The sequence below is a fragment of the Bombina bombina genome, chromosome 3 (genome assembly GCF_027579735.1).
Source record: "Bombina bombina isolate aBomBom1 chromosome 3, aBomBom1.pri, whole genome shotgun sequence".
Lineage (NCBI taxonomy): Eukaryota > Metazoa > Chordata > Amphibia > Anura > Bombinatoridae > Bombina > Bombina bombina.
The window spans coordinates 223,583,788-223,600,378 of NC_069501.1; the positions used below are offsets into that span (position 1 = coordinate 223,583,788).

The following is a 16,591-nucleotide window of genomic DNA, read 5'->3' on the forward strand; positions in this document are numbered from 1 at the left end:
TAATGTAAGTACAGCCTTAAATGCAGTAGTAGCAACTGGTATCAGGCTGATATGTATGTATGTTTACACTTAAGTATTTCTGGGGAATGGCACTTCACTGGGAAAATACTGTATGCATATAACTTTTAGCCTAACTTGCAGTATGAGCGACTAGCAGCAGGCTTTTAATGACATTTCATAAATTAGATTTTAAACGTTTGCTGGCATGTTAAATCGTTTAATTATCTGAGGTACTTGGTGAAAAATTGTTTTGGGCGTTATTTTCCACATGGCTGTCGTTTGTTTTAAATTAAAACAGTTTACTGAGCTTCCCTCACTGTTGTAGTGTGAGTGGGAGGGGCCTATTTTGGCGCTTTTACTACGCATCAGAAATTCTGTCACAGTCTGCCTTTTTCTCCCTGCATGATCCAGGACGTCTCCACAGAGCTCAGGGGTCTTCAAAACTAGTTTTGAGGGAGGTAATCACTCACAGCAGACCTGTGAGACTGTGCTTTGACTGTGATAAAAACGCTTATATTTTCAATTGTTAACCGTTTTTTTCTGATATTAAGGGTTAATCATCCATTGCTAATGAGTGCAATCCTTTGCTAAATTTGGTTTCTATAACTAATCCGGTTCATTGTTATTCAACTGTGTCAGTTTTTTTGTGTGCTTCTTAAAGGCACAGTAACGTTTTTACATATTGCTTGTAAATTTAGTTGAAAAGTATTTCCAAGCTTGCTAGTCTAATTGCTAGTTTGTTTAAACATGTCTGACACAGATGAATCTCTTTGTGCAATATGTTCAAAAGCCAAGGTGGAGCCCAATAGAAATTTATGTACTAATTGCATTGATGCTACTTTAAATAAAAATCAATCTGTACATGTTAAGCAACATTCACCAGACAACGAGGGGGAAGTTATGCCGACTAACTTGCCTCACGTGTCAGTACCTGCATCTCCCGCTCAGGAGGTGCGTGATATTGTAACGCCAAGTACATCAGGGCGGCCATTACAAATCACTCTACAAGACATGGCTAATGTTATGACTGAAGTTTTGTCTAAATTGCCAGAACTTAGGGGTAAACGAGATCACTCTGGGATGAGAACAGAGTATGCTGATTATGCTAGGGCCATGTCTGATACTGCGTCACAATTTGCAGAGCATGAGGACGGAGAGCTTCATTCTGCAGGTGATGGATCTGATCCAAATAAACTGGATTCAGACATTTCAAATTTTAAGTTTAAGCTGGAAAACCTCAGTGTATTACTAGGGGAGGTGTTAGCGGCTCTGAATGATTGTAACACAGTTGCAATCCCAGAGAAAATGTGTAGGTTGGATAAATATTTTGCGGTACCGACGAGTACTGACGTTTTTCCTATACCTAAGAGACTTACTGAAATTGTTCTAAGGAGTGGGATAAACCCGGTGTGCCCTTCTCACCCCCTCCTATATTCAGAAAAATGTTTCCGATAGACGCCACCACACGGGACTTATGGCAAACGGTCCCTAAGGTGGAGGGAGCAGTTTCTACTTTAGCTAAGCGTACCACTATCCCGGTGGAGGATAGTTGTGCCTTTTCAGATCCAATGGATAAAAAGTTAGAGGGTTACCTTAAGAAAATGTTTGTTCAACAAGGTTTTATATTACAACCCCTTGCATGCATTGCGCCTGTCACGGCTGCGGCAGCATTTTGGTTTGAGTCTCTGGAAGAGACCCTTGACTCAGCGACATTAGATGAGATTTCACACAAGCTTAAAACCCTTAAGCTAGCTAATTAATTTATTTCTGATGCCGTAGTACATTTAACTAAACTTATGGCTAAGAATTCCGGATTCGCCATTCAGGCACGCAGAGCGCTGTGGCTAAAATCCTGGTCAGCTGATGTAACTTCTAAATCGAAATTACTTAACATACCTTTCAAGGGGCAGACTTTATTCGGGCCCGGTTTGAAAGAAATTATCGCTGATATTACGGGAGGTAAAGGCCATGCCCTGCCTCAAGACAGAGCCAAACCTAGGGCTAGACAGTCTAATTTTCGTGCCTTTCGTAACTTCAAGGCAGGAGCAGCATCAACTTCCTCTGCTCCAAAACAGGAAGGAACTGTTGCTCGCTACAGACAAGGCTGGAAACCTAACCAGACCTGGAATAAGGGCAAGCAGGCCAGAAAACCTGCTGCTGCCCCTAAGACAGCATGAAGTGAGGGCCCCCGATCCGGAAACGGATCTAGTGGGGGGCAGACTCTCTCTCTTCGCCCAGGCTTGGGCAAGAGATGTCCAGGATCCCTGGGCGTTGGAGATCATATCTCAGGGATATCTTCTGGACTTCAAAGCTTCTCCTCCACAAGGGAGATTTCACCTTTCAAGGTTGTCAACAAACCAGATAAAGAAAGAGGCGTTTCTACGCTGTGTACAAGACCTTTTACTAATGGGAGTGATCCACCCAGTTCCGCAGTCGGAACACGGACAAGGGTTTTACTCCAATCTGTTTGTGGTTCCCAAAAAAGAGGGAACCTTCAGACCAATATTGGATTTAAAGATCCTAAACAAATTCCTAAAAGTTCCATCGTTCAAGATGGAAACTATTCGGACAATCTTACCCATGATCCAAAGAGGTCAGTACATGACCACAGTGGATTTAAAGGATGCTTACCTTCACATACCGATTCACAGAGAACATTACCGGTATCTAAGGTTTGCCTTCCTAGACAGGCATTACCAGTTTGTAGCTCTTCCCTTCGGGTTGGCTACGGCTCCAAGAATCTTTACAAAGGTTCTGGGCTCTCTTCTGGCGGTACTAAGACCGCGAGGAATTTCGGTAGCTCCGTACCTAGACGACATTCTGATACAAGCGTCAAGCTTTCAAACTGCCAAGTCTCATACAGAGTTAGTACTGGCATTTCTAAGGTCGCATGGGTGGAAAGTGAACGAGGAGAAGAGTTCTCTCTTACCACTCACAAGAGTTCCCTTCTTGGGGACTCTTATAGATTCTGTAGAAATGAAAATTTACCTGACAGAGGACAGGTTAACAAAGCTTCTAAATGCTTGCCGTGCCCTTCATTCCATTCAACACCCGTCAGTGGCTCAATGCATGGAGGTAATCGGCTTAATGGTAGCGGCAATGGACATAGTTCCTTTTGCACGCCTGCACCTCAGACCGCTGCAATTGTGCATGCTAAGTCAGTGGAATGGGGATTACTCAGATTTGTCCCCTACGCTGAATCTGGATCAAGAGACCAGAGATTCTCTTCTATGGTGGCTTTCTCGGCCACATCTGTCCAGGGGGATGCCCTTCAGCAGGCCAGACTGGACAATTGTAACTACAGACGCCAGCCTACTAGGTTGGGGCGCTGTCTGGAATTCCCTGAAGGCTCAGGGATCATGGACTCAAGAGGAGAGTCTCCTTCCAATAAACATTCTGGAATTGAGAGCAGTTCTCAATGCCCTTCTGGCTTGGCCTCAGTTAGCAACTCTGAGGTTCATCAGGTTTCAGTCGGACAACATCACGACTGTGGCTTACATCAACCATCAGGGAGGGACAAGGAATTCCTTAGCGATGATGGAAGTATCAAAGATTATTCGCTGGGCAGAGTCTCACTCTTGCCACCTGTCAGCGATCCACATCCCAGGAGTGGAGAACTGGGAGGCGGATTTCCTAAGTCGCCAGACTTTTCATCCGGGGGAGTGGGAACTTCATCCGGAGGTCTTTGCCCAAATACTTCGACGTTGGGGCAAACCAGATATGGATCTCATGGCGTCTCGCCAGAACGCCAAGCTTCCTCGTTACGGGTCCAGGTCCAGGGACCCGGGAGCGGTCCTGATAGATGCCTTGACAGCACCTTGGACCTTCAGGATGGCTTATGTGTTTCCACCCTTCCCGATGCTTCCTCGTTTGATTGCCAGGATCAAACAGGAGAAAGTATCGGTGATTCTAATAGCGCCTGCGTGGCCACGCAGGACCTGGTATGCAGATCTAGTGGACATGTCATCCTGTCCACCTTGGTCTCTGCCTCTGAGACAGGACCTTCTAATTCAGGGTCCTTTCAAACATCAAAATTTAATTTCTCTGAAACTGACTGCATGGAAATTGAACGCTTGATTTTATCAAAGCGTGGATTTTCGGAGCCAGTAATTGATACCTTAATACAGGCTAGGAAACCTGTTACCAGGAAATTTTACCATAAGATATGGCGTAAATACTTACATTGGTGCGAATCCAAGAGTTACTCATGGAGTAAGGTTAGGATTCCTAGGATATTGTCTTTTCTACAAGAAGGTTTAGAAAAGGGTTTATCTGCAAGTTCTTTAAAGGGACAGATCTCAGCTCTGTCCATCCTTTTACACAAGCGTCTGTCAGAAGTTCCAGACGTTCAGGCTTTTTGTCAGGCTTTGGCTAGAATTAAGCCTGTGTTTAAGACTGTAGCTCCACCGTGGAGCTTAAACTTGGTTCTTAACGTTTTACAGGGTGTTCCGTTTGAACCCCTTCATTCCATTGATATCAGGCTATTATCTTGGAAAGTTCTGTTTTTAATGGCTATTTCCTCGGCTCGTAGAGTCTCTGAGTTATCAGCTTACATTGTGATTCTCCTTATCTGATTTTTCATTCAGATAAGGTAGTTCTGCGTACTAAACCTGGGTTCCTACCTAAGGTAGTCACTAACAAGAATATCAATCAAGAGATTGTTGTTCCATCATTGTGCCCTAACCCTTCTTCAAAGAAGGAACGACTTCTGCACAATCTAGATGTAGTCCGTGCCCTGAAATTTTATTTACAGGCAACTAAAGATTTTCGCCAAACTTCTTCCCTGTTTGTCGTTTATTCTGGACAGAGGAGAGGTCAAAAAGCATCTGCTACCTCTCTATCTTTTTGGCTTCGTAGCATAATACGTTTAGCCTATGAGACTGCTGGACAGCAACCTCCTGAAAGGATTACAGCTCATTCTACTAGAGCTGTGGCTTCCACTTGGGCCTTTAAGAATGAGGCCTCTGTTGAACAGATTTGCAAGGCTGCAACTTGGTCTTCTCTTCATACTTTTTCCAAATTTTACAAATTTGACACTTTTGCTTCTTCGGAGGCTGTTTTTGGGAGAAAGGTTCTTCAGGCAGTGGTTCCTTCCGTATAGAGATCCTGCCTGTCCCTCCCGTCATCCGTGTACTTAGCTTTGGTATTGGTATCCCATAAGTAATGATGACCCGTGGACTGACTACACTTAACAGGAGAAAACATAATTTATGCTTACCTGATAAATTCCTTTCTCCTGTAGTGTAGTCAGTCCACGGCCCGCCCTGTTTTTTATGGCAGGTCTAAATTTTTAAATTATACTCCAGTCACCACTGCACCCTATAGTTTCTCCTTTCTCGTTTGGTTCTCGGTCGAATGACTGGGTGTGACGTAGAGGGGAGGAGCTATATAGCAGCTCTGCTTGGGTGATCCTCTTGCACTTCCTGTTGGGGAGGAGTTAATATCCCATAAGTAATGATGACCCGTGGACTGACTACACTACAGGAGAAAGGAATTTATCAGGTAAGCATAAATTATGTTTTTTAAATGTCAGATGAGTAGTGCGCCCCAAGGCAGAACATACAGTGATCTGAGATGTCATCGCAGAAAATGCAGCATGTCTGCAGAAAGAACAGATGCAGGAACCGTTAGGGCTTGAACTTTGTAGTGATGCTCCACATTAGACAGTTCACTTCAAACAGAGCTGTACTCTGGTTGCAGTGTATAAGTTTTTCTTAACACAGTGCATCCAGAGCAAAGTGCTGTTTGAAGTGAGCAGTCAAATATGCAGTGGCGCTGCAAAGCAGCAGCAGCACATTGCTTGTTGACTGGCTCTCAGAGATTTTTTTTCAAACCCACCCCCTAGCCTTTCCCAGTCTGCAAAGTTGTTTGTTCTGAATTTAAAAATTTCTTTTTTGTATGCAGCTAATTTGCAATGCAATTATATTATAAAGCATTAAAAATTGCTTTATTCTTCAGTTAACCAACACATTGCAGTTGAACTGGTGCCTTAGTGTAACTGTCTAATTTAAAATACATAATTTTATTTCAAAATTACCTGCAGAAAAATTTTCACTAAAAAAAATCTCATTGCAGAAAGTGAAAAGTTTTGCCTCTGGGGTAGTGCGTTATTTTTAAAGTTTATAAGCTGCTGCTTGATAATGCAGCTTGTGGCGTTATAGGTGGTTACCTGCACTTCCGGAGCGGTTAGTCCGGTATGTCTTCCGTGCAGCGGTATTCCCTTGGGGAGATGTTAATATCCTCGGCAGAGTCTCAGGGCTACAGCTATTTCGGTAAAGATTATGGCTTACTCTCACCTCATACCCGGCAATTCGAGTGTGTGAGATCTGATCTCTGCTGCGTCACAAGCTGTTCCGTTTTCCCCTGTTAGGCCTCAGACTGCAGTGATCTATATGCCGATCACAAATGGTCCTTCAGTTATAATAACGGCATACTCGAAGCTTCACTGTGATCTCTTGATATAAAATAAACCCAGTTGGTGGTAAAAGGAAAGTTATAAATTGCCCATTAGAGCTGACAACATCGGAGCTTTATCAGTATGCAACCATTCGCTTCACTGGTCGGCTCCGCCCCCCTCTCTCTGACTTTTTTGATGTAAAAAAAGAATGTTTGCATTTTGGAGTGAAAATATATTTTTGTTACCTGCTTGATTTAAAATTATGAAGCTTTAGAATTATTAATAACCGATTCACAAGGTGCATCTTAATTAAGTCGTAGATGCTACTTGTTTTCAAAAACCCTCTTGTGCCACCTTCCATTTAAGCAATAAGAGAAAGCAATAATAATTAAAAAAAATATATGAATATCATTTTACAAATATTTTCCCCTTGTTTTAATATTCAATGAGAAATGTCAAAGATTTAAATACATTGAAACCGTTACATATGCAGAAACTAAATGCAAATAAGTGCAGTATTGAACATTTGTTGATTTATTCCCCCCTAATATATTTATTTGATTAACCACTTGGCTACTAGAGGGGTCATGGTAGCCAATGGGTTTAGAGTTAACATATTGTCTAACTTCATTTACACAATATATACAGACTTGTAAACCTCAAAACAAACCCCCAAAAATCTAATAGTAACTGACGTGAATATTGAATTCATTCACTGCGTCAAATGTAGTGAAATAACTCTTCATGGTGTGCATTTTATTTACCATTGGGAACAAGTTTAATGTATGTCAGTAACACAGTTTTTAATGTATTTGAACTCTGTAGCAACACCATTTAATTGTAAAATGAAGTCAGTGATGCTTGCCTTGTGTTAAATGTTTTTGCTAATATTTGAATAATCACTTCTTTAGGATGCCCTAATAGATGCTATCAAGAGGTCCAAGATTCACTTTGTTCATTGCTTCCTGCCTAAAACGGACGCCTGGAACAGTGATACGAGGTTGTTACCAGCTGCACGAGTTGGCTCCAGTGATTCAGATTTATCAGGGGAACGATGTGATGCTGAGTTAATGCAAGTGGACGTGCCTCTCCTGCGGGCTCAGATCCGTGGCTCTCGATTACTTGATGCTCTGCGCATGCACAGACAAGGTGAGTAGAGCTGCAGCAAGTATATGAGGAAACATAATACATTCTTATAATTAGTTTAAGTTAAATCACCATGCAAAGATGTAGAAAAAAAAAGTACTAAACACAAGAGATTTTAGGTAGTATTTTCTTTCATAAAGGTGGTAAGAGTCCACGATTCATTACTCCTTGGAATTACCTCTCCTGCCACTAGAGGGAAACCCCAAGAGCTCTATATAAACCTTCACATCTCTATGGTAGTTGGTCTTATCTTTGCCTTCGCTAGAGGAAGGTGAAGAATGGTGATGTGCAGATGATTTCTTCGTTGGCGGGGGTTATGGCCCATTTCGCCTCAGAGTGCAGTGTCTGTCAAGAGAGAAGTTCAGAGTTTAGGGTGTGCCTTATTTTCTCTTTTCCTTGAAAATTTAAGTCACTGTCCTCCCAAGGATGTTGCAGGGACTTGTCTCCTTATCCTGAGATCAGATTCTTTACATCTCATATATAAAGGTCTCTTTTGGTTACGCCTCCTGGGTGTTATTATTTAGAATTTTAAAACCTCTGATTTTATTTCTTTTTAAAGTTAAAGTACTCTCAGTGCGTGGGCGTACCGAGTGTATGCATTCTCGTTTTGGTGCATTTTTGTTACTTTTAAATTATCATTTGTTTGGGTACCGAGTGTATGCATTCTCGTTTTGGTGCATTTTTGTTACTTTTAAATTATCATTTGTTTGGGCACCTCCAGCTATAGCTATGACCCCCATAAGTATGGTATACTCATTCCCTAAGATCTCATTTGTTTATTGGGGTTAATATTTCTTTGCTTTTCACTATGGAATCTTCTGAATCTGTCCCTCATCCTCCTTTGGAAGCTGAAGTTTCTGATACATTTTCTACCAATATTAAGTGTGTTTATTGTAAACAGGCTGAGACAGGGGTGTCAAACTCAAATCCCCCCACCCCCTTTGTTTTTAGGCTGTTTTTCAGCCACAATCATTTTTGGTCATGGTATAATGTGACTTTTTTAAGATTAGGACACAAGGAAGGAACAATTATTTCTAATGTTGTTAAAGTTCACAACTTTTTCACATTCACACACATATGTACGCACACAAACAGAAACATACATTTACACACACACACAAAAAACATACATTCACACTGTCACATTAACACACACACACACACACACACACACACACACACACACACACACATTTACACACACATACACATATTTTCACACACAAACATACCTTTACACACAAACACACATATTTACACACACAGACATATAAATTCACAGATACACACACAAACATACATTCACACATTTACACACGCACAAACATACATTCACACATTTACACACAAACATACATTCACACATTTACACACAAACATACATTCACACATTTACACACAAACATACATTCACACATTTACACACAAACATACATTCACACATTTACACACAAACATACATTCACACATTTACACACAAACATACATTCACACATTTACACACAAACATACATTCACACATTTACACACAAACATACATTCACACATTTACACACAAACATACATTCACACATTTACACACAAACATACATTCACACATTTACACACAAACATACATTCACACATTTACACACAAACATACATTCACACATTTACACACATTCACACATTTACACACATTCACACATTTACACACATTCACACATTTACACACATACATTCACACATTTACACACATACATTCACACATTTACACACATACATTCACACATTTACACACATACATTCACACATTTACACACAAACATACATTCACACATTTACACACAAACATACATTCACACATTTACACACAAACATACATTCACACATTTACACACAAACATACATTCACACATTTACACACAAACATACATTCACACATTTACACACAAACATACATTCACACATTTACACACAAACATACATTCACACATTTACACACAAACATACATTCACACATTTACACACAAACATACATTCACACATTTACACACAAACATACATTCACACATTTACACACAAACATACATTCACACATTTACACACAAACATACATTCACACATTTACACACAAACATACATTCACACATTTACACACAAACATACATTCACACATTTACACACAAACATACATTCACACATTTACACACAAACATACATTCACACATTTACACACAAACATACATTCACACATTTACACACAAACATACATTTACACATTTACACACAAACATACATTTACACACAAACATACATTCACACATTTACACACAAACATACATTCACACATTTACACACAAACATACATTCACACATTTACACACATACATTCACACATTTACACACATACATTCACACATTTACACACATACATTCACACATTTACACACACATACATTCACACATTTACACACACATACATTCACACATTTACACACACATACATTCACACATTTACACACACATACATTCACACATTTACACACACATACATTCACACATTTACACACACATACATTCACACATTTACACACACATACATTCACACATTTACACACATACATTCACACATTTACACACAAACACACATTTACACATTTACACACAAACATACATTTACACATTTACACACAAACATACATTTACACATTTACACATTTACACACAAACACACATTTACATATTTACACACACATACTTACACACACAAACATACATTTACACACACACAAAAACTTTATTACTGCTCTGATTTAGGTGGGCAATAAACTAATGATAATGCAGTGTGAATATGTTTTCCCATGCATGCAAGCATAACAGGCAGGGATAAGGTTAATAAAATCTGTGCAGACTACAAATCAGTCACAGACAGTACACGTGTAGGAGCAGACTCCCGAGATAAAGATTTGATTTAATACCTGGGGAAGGCTGAGAGCAGAAAAAGACAATCTGCAGAGACAGAGCCTCAGAACGGTTGTTTACTTAGAATTGTCCTGCTGACATATTATTTAAAAAAATACATGTTTTTCTTACCAGCCTCGCTGTGTGCCTGCTGCTGCCTCTCTGGTCTCTGCTGCTAGCCCTTTTCCCGCGCGTGCAGATACATAGGGAAGCTGGGAGGAAGTGATGAGGGAGCAGGAGGTCAGTGTCTTGTTCTCACTCAGTCACTTCCTACCAGCCAGAAGTTTTCCATAAGTTAAATATGTATGTGAAGGCTGGCGGCCGGCGGCGGCTACACGGGGCCACATGACGAGGTCTGGTGGGCCGGATTCGGCCCGCGGGCCTTGTGTTTGACACCCGTGGGCTGAGGGATCCCCTCTCTCTCTGACTTTTTTGATGTTAAAAAAAAGAATGTTTGCATTTTGGAGTGAAAATATATTTTTGTTACCTGCTTGATTTAAAATGATGAAGCTTTAGAATTATTAATAACCGATTCACAAGGTGCATCTTAATTAAGTCGTAGATGCTACTTGTTTTCAAAAACCCTCTTGTACCACCTTCCATTTAAGCAATAAGAGAATGCAATAATCTGTCCCTCATCCTCCTTTGGAAGCTGAAGTTTGATACATTTTCTACCAATATTAAGTGTGTTTATTGTAAACAGGCTAAGAGATCCCCTCTCTTATTTATGTGAAATTTGTCCTAATGTTTTGATGCATTCAGACCAATCTAATGCTGGACTTGCTTCCAAAGGTAGTATTGCTTCTTATGTTTATTACAGGAAGGCCCAGCTCAATTCCTTCCTAAGGCTGCAGTGTCTGAAATGTCTAGATTACATTTTTCTACTGTTGCTGGTGTTAATGGAGCTTTTCTCCCATAAGATAAGAAATCTAAGGGTAAATTTAGGGTTTCTAACTTTCTAATAATTTTTGTTCCAGGCCAAATAAGTCTACTCCTGCTCCAAATTCTTCATTAAGTTGTGGCCTCCAATTCAGATTCTCTGGTAGGGGCAGGTTAAGTCTCTTTCAGCAGGCATGATTTTGGAATGCTTCAGCTTTGAATATAATTTTTGAAGGTATGACTTCCCAAAGAAGAATCATTTAAATAAGGTTTTCCTTCAATCAGTCCTGGATCTGGAATCTATGGGTGTGACAGTTCCTGTTCCTCTGCTGGTACAGGGAAATTGATTTTTATCAAATCTCTTTATTGTTCCCAAGAAGTAGGGAACATTCAGACCAGTTTTGGATCTAAAGGCTCTCAACAAGTTTGTCACAGTTCCAACTTTCAAAATGAAAACTATTCAGTCCATTCTGCCTTTCATTCAGCAAGGGCAGATTAGGTCCACAAAATATTTAAAGTATGTTTACCTCTATATTCTGGTTCACAAAGATCACTTTCAGTTTCTGAGGTTTGTTTTTCTAGACAAGTACGGTATTTTCAGTTTGTTGTTCTACCGTTTGGTCTGGTTACAGTTCCAAGGATCTTCACAAAGGTTCTTGGGCCTCTCTTTGTCTGTCATCAGAGGTCAGGGATTATCTGTGTTTCCTTACCTGTATGATGTCTTGGTACTAGCTCAATCTCTACATTTAGCAGAATTTCACATCAGCAGACTGTGTTTTTTCTTTGTCAACATGGTTAAAGGATCAATTTGCTAAAGAGTTGTTTAGTTCCTCAGACAAAGGTTACTTTTGTCGGGATTCAGATAGATTCATTCTCCACGAGACTTTCTCCAACAGATCAAAGAAGATTAAAGTTGATTCGGCCTCTCAAAATATTCAGTCTCTCCAGTTTCCCATTGTTGCTCTTTGTATGGAGGCTCTAGGTCTTATGATTACAGCATCAGATGCAATAAGGTTAATCGTTTTCATATGAGACCACTTCAGCTTTGTATGCTTAGACAGTAGTGCAGAGATCATACTTATTTTGAAATCTAGAAATATCCTCTGAGAAAACGGTCTTTCTTATTAGCAGGATCACCAGCTTATTTTGCCAGGGGCTTCATTTGCTTGTCTAATTTGGTCTGTGATCTCTACAGATGCAAGTCTTTCATGGTTGGGGAGCTGTTTAGGGGGAAGTTTGAGCTCCTTGGTAGGCAAGGTTGCCTATAAACATCTTAGAACTTAATGCAATTTTCAGAGCTCTTCAAGCTTGGCCCTTACATGTACATGACTAAGAGCCTATTGTAGGTTTGAAACGTTGTTCCTGTAAACTTTTGGACCCAACTAATGAAAATAAAGGTCTTTTAAACAAAGATTTCTTCTGGTGGCTGGAGTGCTTTGGATGTATGACTATTTGGATTGACCAAATTTGGCAAATCTTACTCCTTCCCTTTTGATTTTCAGGAGAATCTTTTCTCCAGTTCCAGTCAGATAATGTCACAGCCGTGTCTTATATCAACCATCAAGGGGGGTACTTGCAGTCCTTTAGTCATGACAGATTTTTTTTTAGAATTCTCTCTTGGACAGAGACCAATTGCTATCTGATTTCAGCTGTTCCATAGGGTGTTCAATTGGAAAGCGGATTTTCTCAGTCAGTTCCTTCATCCAGGGGAATGATTTATTTTCATCTGGAAATGTTCAATCAGATTGTAGATCTTTGGGGTCTTCCGGGAGTAGATCTGATGGCTTTTCGGTTCAACAACAAGCTTTCTGGGTACTTTGCAATGTCAAGCCAGAGTTTGCAGATGCTGTGATAGCTCCATCTGCCTTTTGGCTGGCCTATGTGTTTCCTCCTATGGTACTTCTTCCCAGAGTAATTTTTAAAATCAGACAGAAGAATTCATCAGCAGTTCTAATTGCTCTAGTATGGTCCTGCAGAGTTTGGTTTGCAGATCTGAATCAGATGTCCATTTGCTCACCCTGGCCTCTTCCTCTAATGCCAGATCTTCTTTGGCAAGGTCTGTTTTCCCATCAGGATCTGAAATGTCTAAACTTTGATGGCTTGGAGATTGAACGGTTAGTTCTTAGGCATAGGGGTTTCTCTGAGTCGTATCAGATTGAAATCCTGATTAAGGCTCGAGAGCCAGTTACCAGGAAAATGTATTATAAAGTTTGGAAAACTTATTTCTTGGTCCCTTGTTCATGGTTTTTCTTGATGGTTTGCCAGACGGTTTGGATAAAGGATTTTCCGCCAGTTCTTTGAAAGGTCAGATTTCTGCTGTTTCTGTTTTATTTCACAAGAAAATTGCTAATCTTCCTGATATTCATGGTTTTCTTCAGGCTTTGGTGGGTATTAGACCTATTATTAACCCCCTTAGTGACCAGACCATTTTTTAATTTTCTTACCGTTAAGGACCAGGGCTATTTTAACATTTCTGCAGTGTTTGTGTTTAGCTGTAATTTTCCTCTACTCATTTACTATACCCACACATATTATATACCGTTTTTCACGCCATTAAATGGACATTCTAAAGATACCATTATTTTCATCATATATGATTTACGATAAAAATATTTTTAAAATATGATGAAAAAAATGAAAAAAAAAACACACTTTTTCTAACTTTGACCCCCCAAATCTGTTGCATAGCTACAACCTCCAAAAAACACCCATGCTAAATAGTTTCTAAATTTTGTCCAGAGTTTAGAAATACCCAATGTTTACATGTTCTTTGCTTTTTTGCAAAGTTATAGGGCAATAAGTACAAGTAGCACTTTGCTATTTCCAAACCATTTTTTTTTTAAAATAAGCAATAGTTACATTGTAACACTGATATCTGCCAGGAATCCCTGAAAAACCCTTAACATGTATATATATATATTTTTTTTTAGTACACAACCCAAAGTATTGATCTTGGCCCATTTTGGTATATTTCATGCCACCATTTCACCGCCAAATGCGATCAAATAAAACAAATTAACTTTTTTACTAACTTTAGGTTTCTCACTGAAATTATTTACAAACAGCTTGTGCAATTATATCACAAATGGTTTTAAATGCTTCTCTGGGATCCCCTTTGTTCAGAAATAGCAGACATATATGGCTTTGGCATTGCTTTCTTTCATGTAATTAGCAAGAGTCCATGAGCTAGTGACGTATGGGATATACATTCCTACCAGGAGGGGCAAAGTTTCCCAAACCTCAAAATGCCTATAAATACACCCCTCACCACACCCACAATTCAGTTTTACAAACTTTGCCTCCGATGGAGGTGGTGAAGTAAGTTTGTGCTAGATTCTACGTTGATATGCGCTCCGCAGCAAGTTGGAGCCCGGTTTTCCTCTCAGCGTGCAGTGAATGTCAGAGGGATGTGAGGAGAGTATTGCCTATTTGAATGCAGTGATCTCCTTCTAAGGGGTCTATTTCATAGGTTCTCTGTTATCGGTCGTAGAGATTCATCTCTTACCTCCCTTTTCAGATCGACGATATACTCTTATATATACCATTACCTCTGCTGATTCTCGTTTCAGTACTGGTTTGGCTATCTGCTATATGTAGATGAGTGTCCTGGGGTAAGTAAGTCTTATTTTCTGTGACACTCCAAGCTATGGTTGGGCACTTTGTTTATAAAGTTCTAAATATATGTATTCAAACATTTATTTGCCTTGACTCAGAATGTTCAACTTTCCTTATTTTCAGACAGTCAGTTTCATATTTGGGATAATGCATTTTGATTTGACCATTTTTTCTTACCTTAAAATTTGACTTTTTCCCTGTGGGCTGTTAGGCTCGCGGGGGCTGAAAATGCTTCATTTTATTGCGTCATTCTTGGCGCGGACTTTTTTGGCGCAAAAATTCTATTTCCGTTTCCGGCGTCATACGTGTCGCCGGAAGTTGCGTCATTCTTTGACGTTATTTCGCGCCAAAAATGTCGGCGTTCCGGATGTGGCGTCATTTTTGGCGCCAAAAAGCATTTAGGCGCCAAATAATGTGGGCGTCTTATTTGGCGCGAAAAAATATGGGCGTCGCTTTTGTCTCCACATTATTTAAGTCTCATTTTTTATTGCTTCTGGTTGCTAGAAGCTTGTTCTTTGGCATTCTTTCCCATTCCTGAAACTGTCATTTAAGGAATTTGATCAATTTTGCTTTATATGTTGTTTTTTCTCTTACATATTGCAAGATGTCTCACGTTGCATCTGAGCCAGAAGATACTACAGGAAAATCGCTGTCAAGTGCTGAATCTACCAAAGCTAAGTGTATCTGCTGTAAACTTTTGGTAGCTATTTCTCCAGCTGTTGTTTGTATTGATTGTCATGACAAACTTGTTAAAGCAGATAATATTTCCTTTAGTAAAGTACCATTGCCTGTTGCAGTTCCCTCAACATCTAAGGTGCAGAATGTTCCTGATAATATAAGAGATTTTGTTTCTGAATCCATAAAGAAGGCTATGTCTGTTATTTCTCCTTCTAGTAAACGTAAAAAATCTTTTAAAACTTCTCTCCCTACAGATGAATTTTTAAATGAACATCATCATTCTGATTCTGATGACTCCTCTGGTTCAGAGGATTCTGTCTCTGAGGTTGATGCTGATAAATCTTCATATTTATTTAAAATGGAATTTATTCGTTCTTTACTTAAAGAAGTTCTAATTGCTTTAGAAATAGAGGATTCTAGTCCTCTTGATACTAATTCTAAACGTTTAGATAAGGTATTTAAAGCTCCTGTGGTTATTCCAGAAGTTTTTCCTGTTCCTAATGCTATTTCTGCAGTAATTTCCAAAGAATGGGATAAATTGGGTAATTCATTTACTCCTTCTAAACGTTTTAAGCATTTATATCCTGTGCCGTCTGACAGATTAGAATTTTGGGACAAAATCCCTAAAGTTGATGGGGCTATTTCTACCCTTGCTAAACGTACTACTATTCCTACGTCAGATGGTACTTCGTTTAAGGATCCTCTAGATAGGAAAATTGAGTCCTTTCTAAGAAAAGCTTATCTGTGTTCAGGTAATCTTCTTAGACCTGCTATATCTTTGGCTGATGTTGCTGCAGCTTCAACTTTTTGGTTGGAAACTTTAGCGCAACAAGTAACACATCGTGATTCTCATGACATTATTATTCTTCTTCAGCATGCTAATAATTTTATCTGTGATGCCATTTTTGATATTATCAGAGTTGATGTCAGGTT

The 16,591-nt window shown here is 39.6% G+C and overlaps 1 protein-coding gene across 9 annotated transcripts in view; it reads left to right on the forward strand.

Moving 5' to 3' along the window:
- MYO18A (myosin XVIIIA) overlaps positions 1-16,591 on the forward strand; it is a 527,256-nt gene that overhangs the window by 168,925 nt on the left and 341,740 nt on the right. For all 9 annotated transcript variants that reach the window (XM_053706173.1, XM_053706175.1, XM_053706166.1 and 6 more), the window contains one exon: positions 7,309-7,546. In XM_053706173.1, the coding sequence (XP_053562148.1) occupies positions 7,309-7,546 (238 nt within the window). The remainder of the gene's footprint in view (positions 1-7,308; positions 7,547-16,591) is intronic.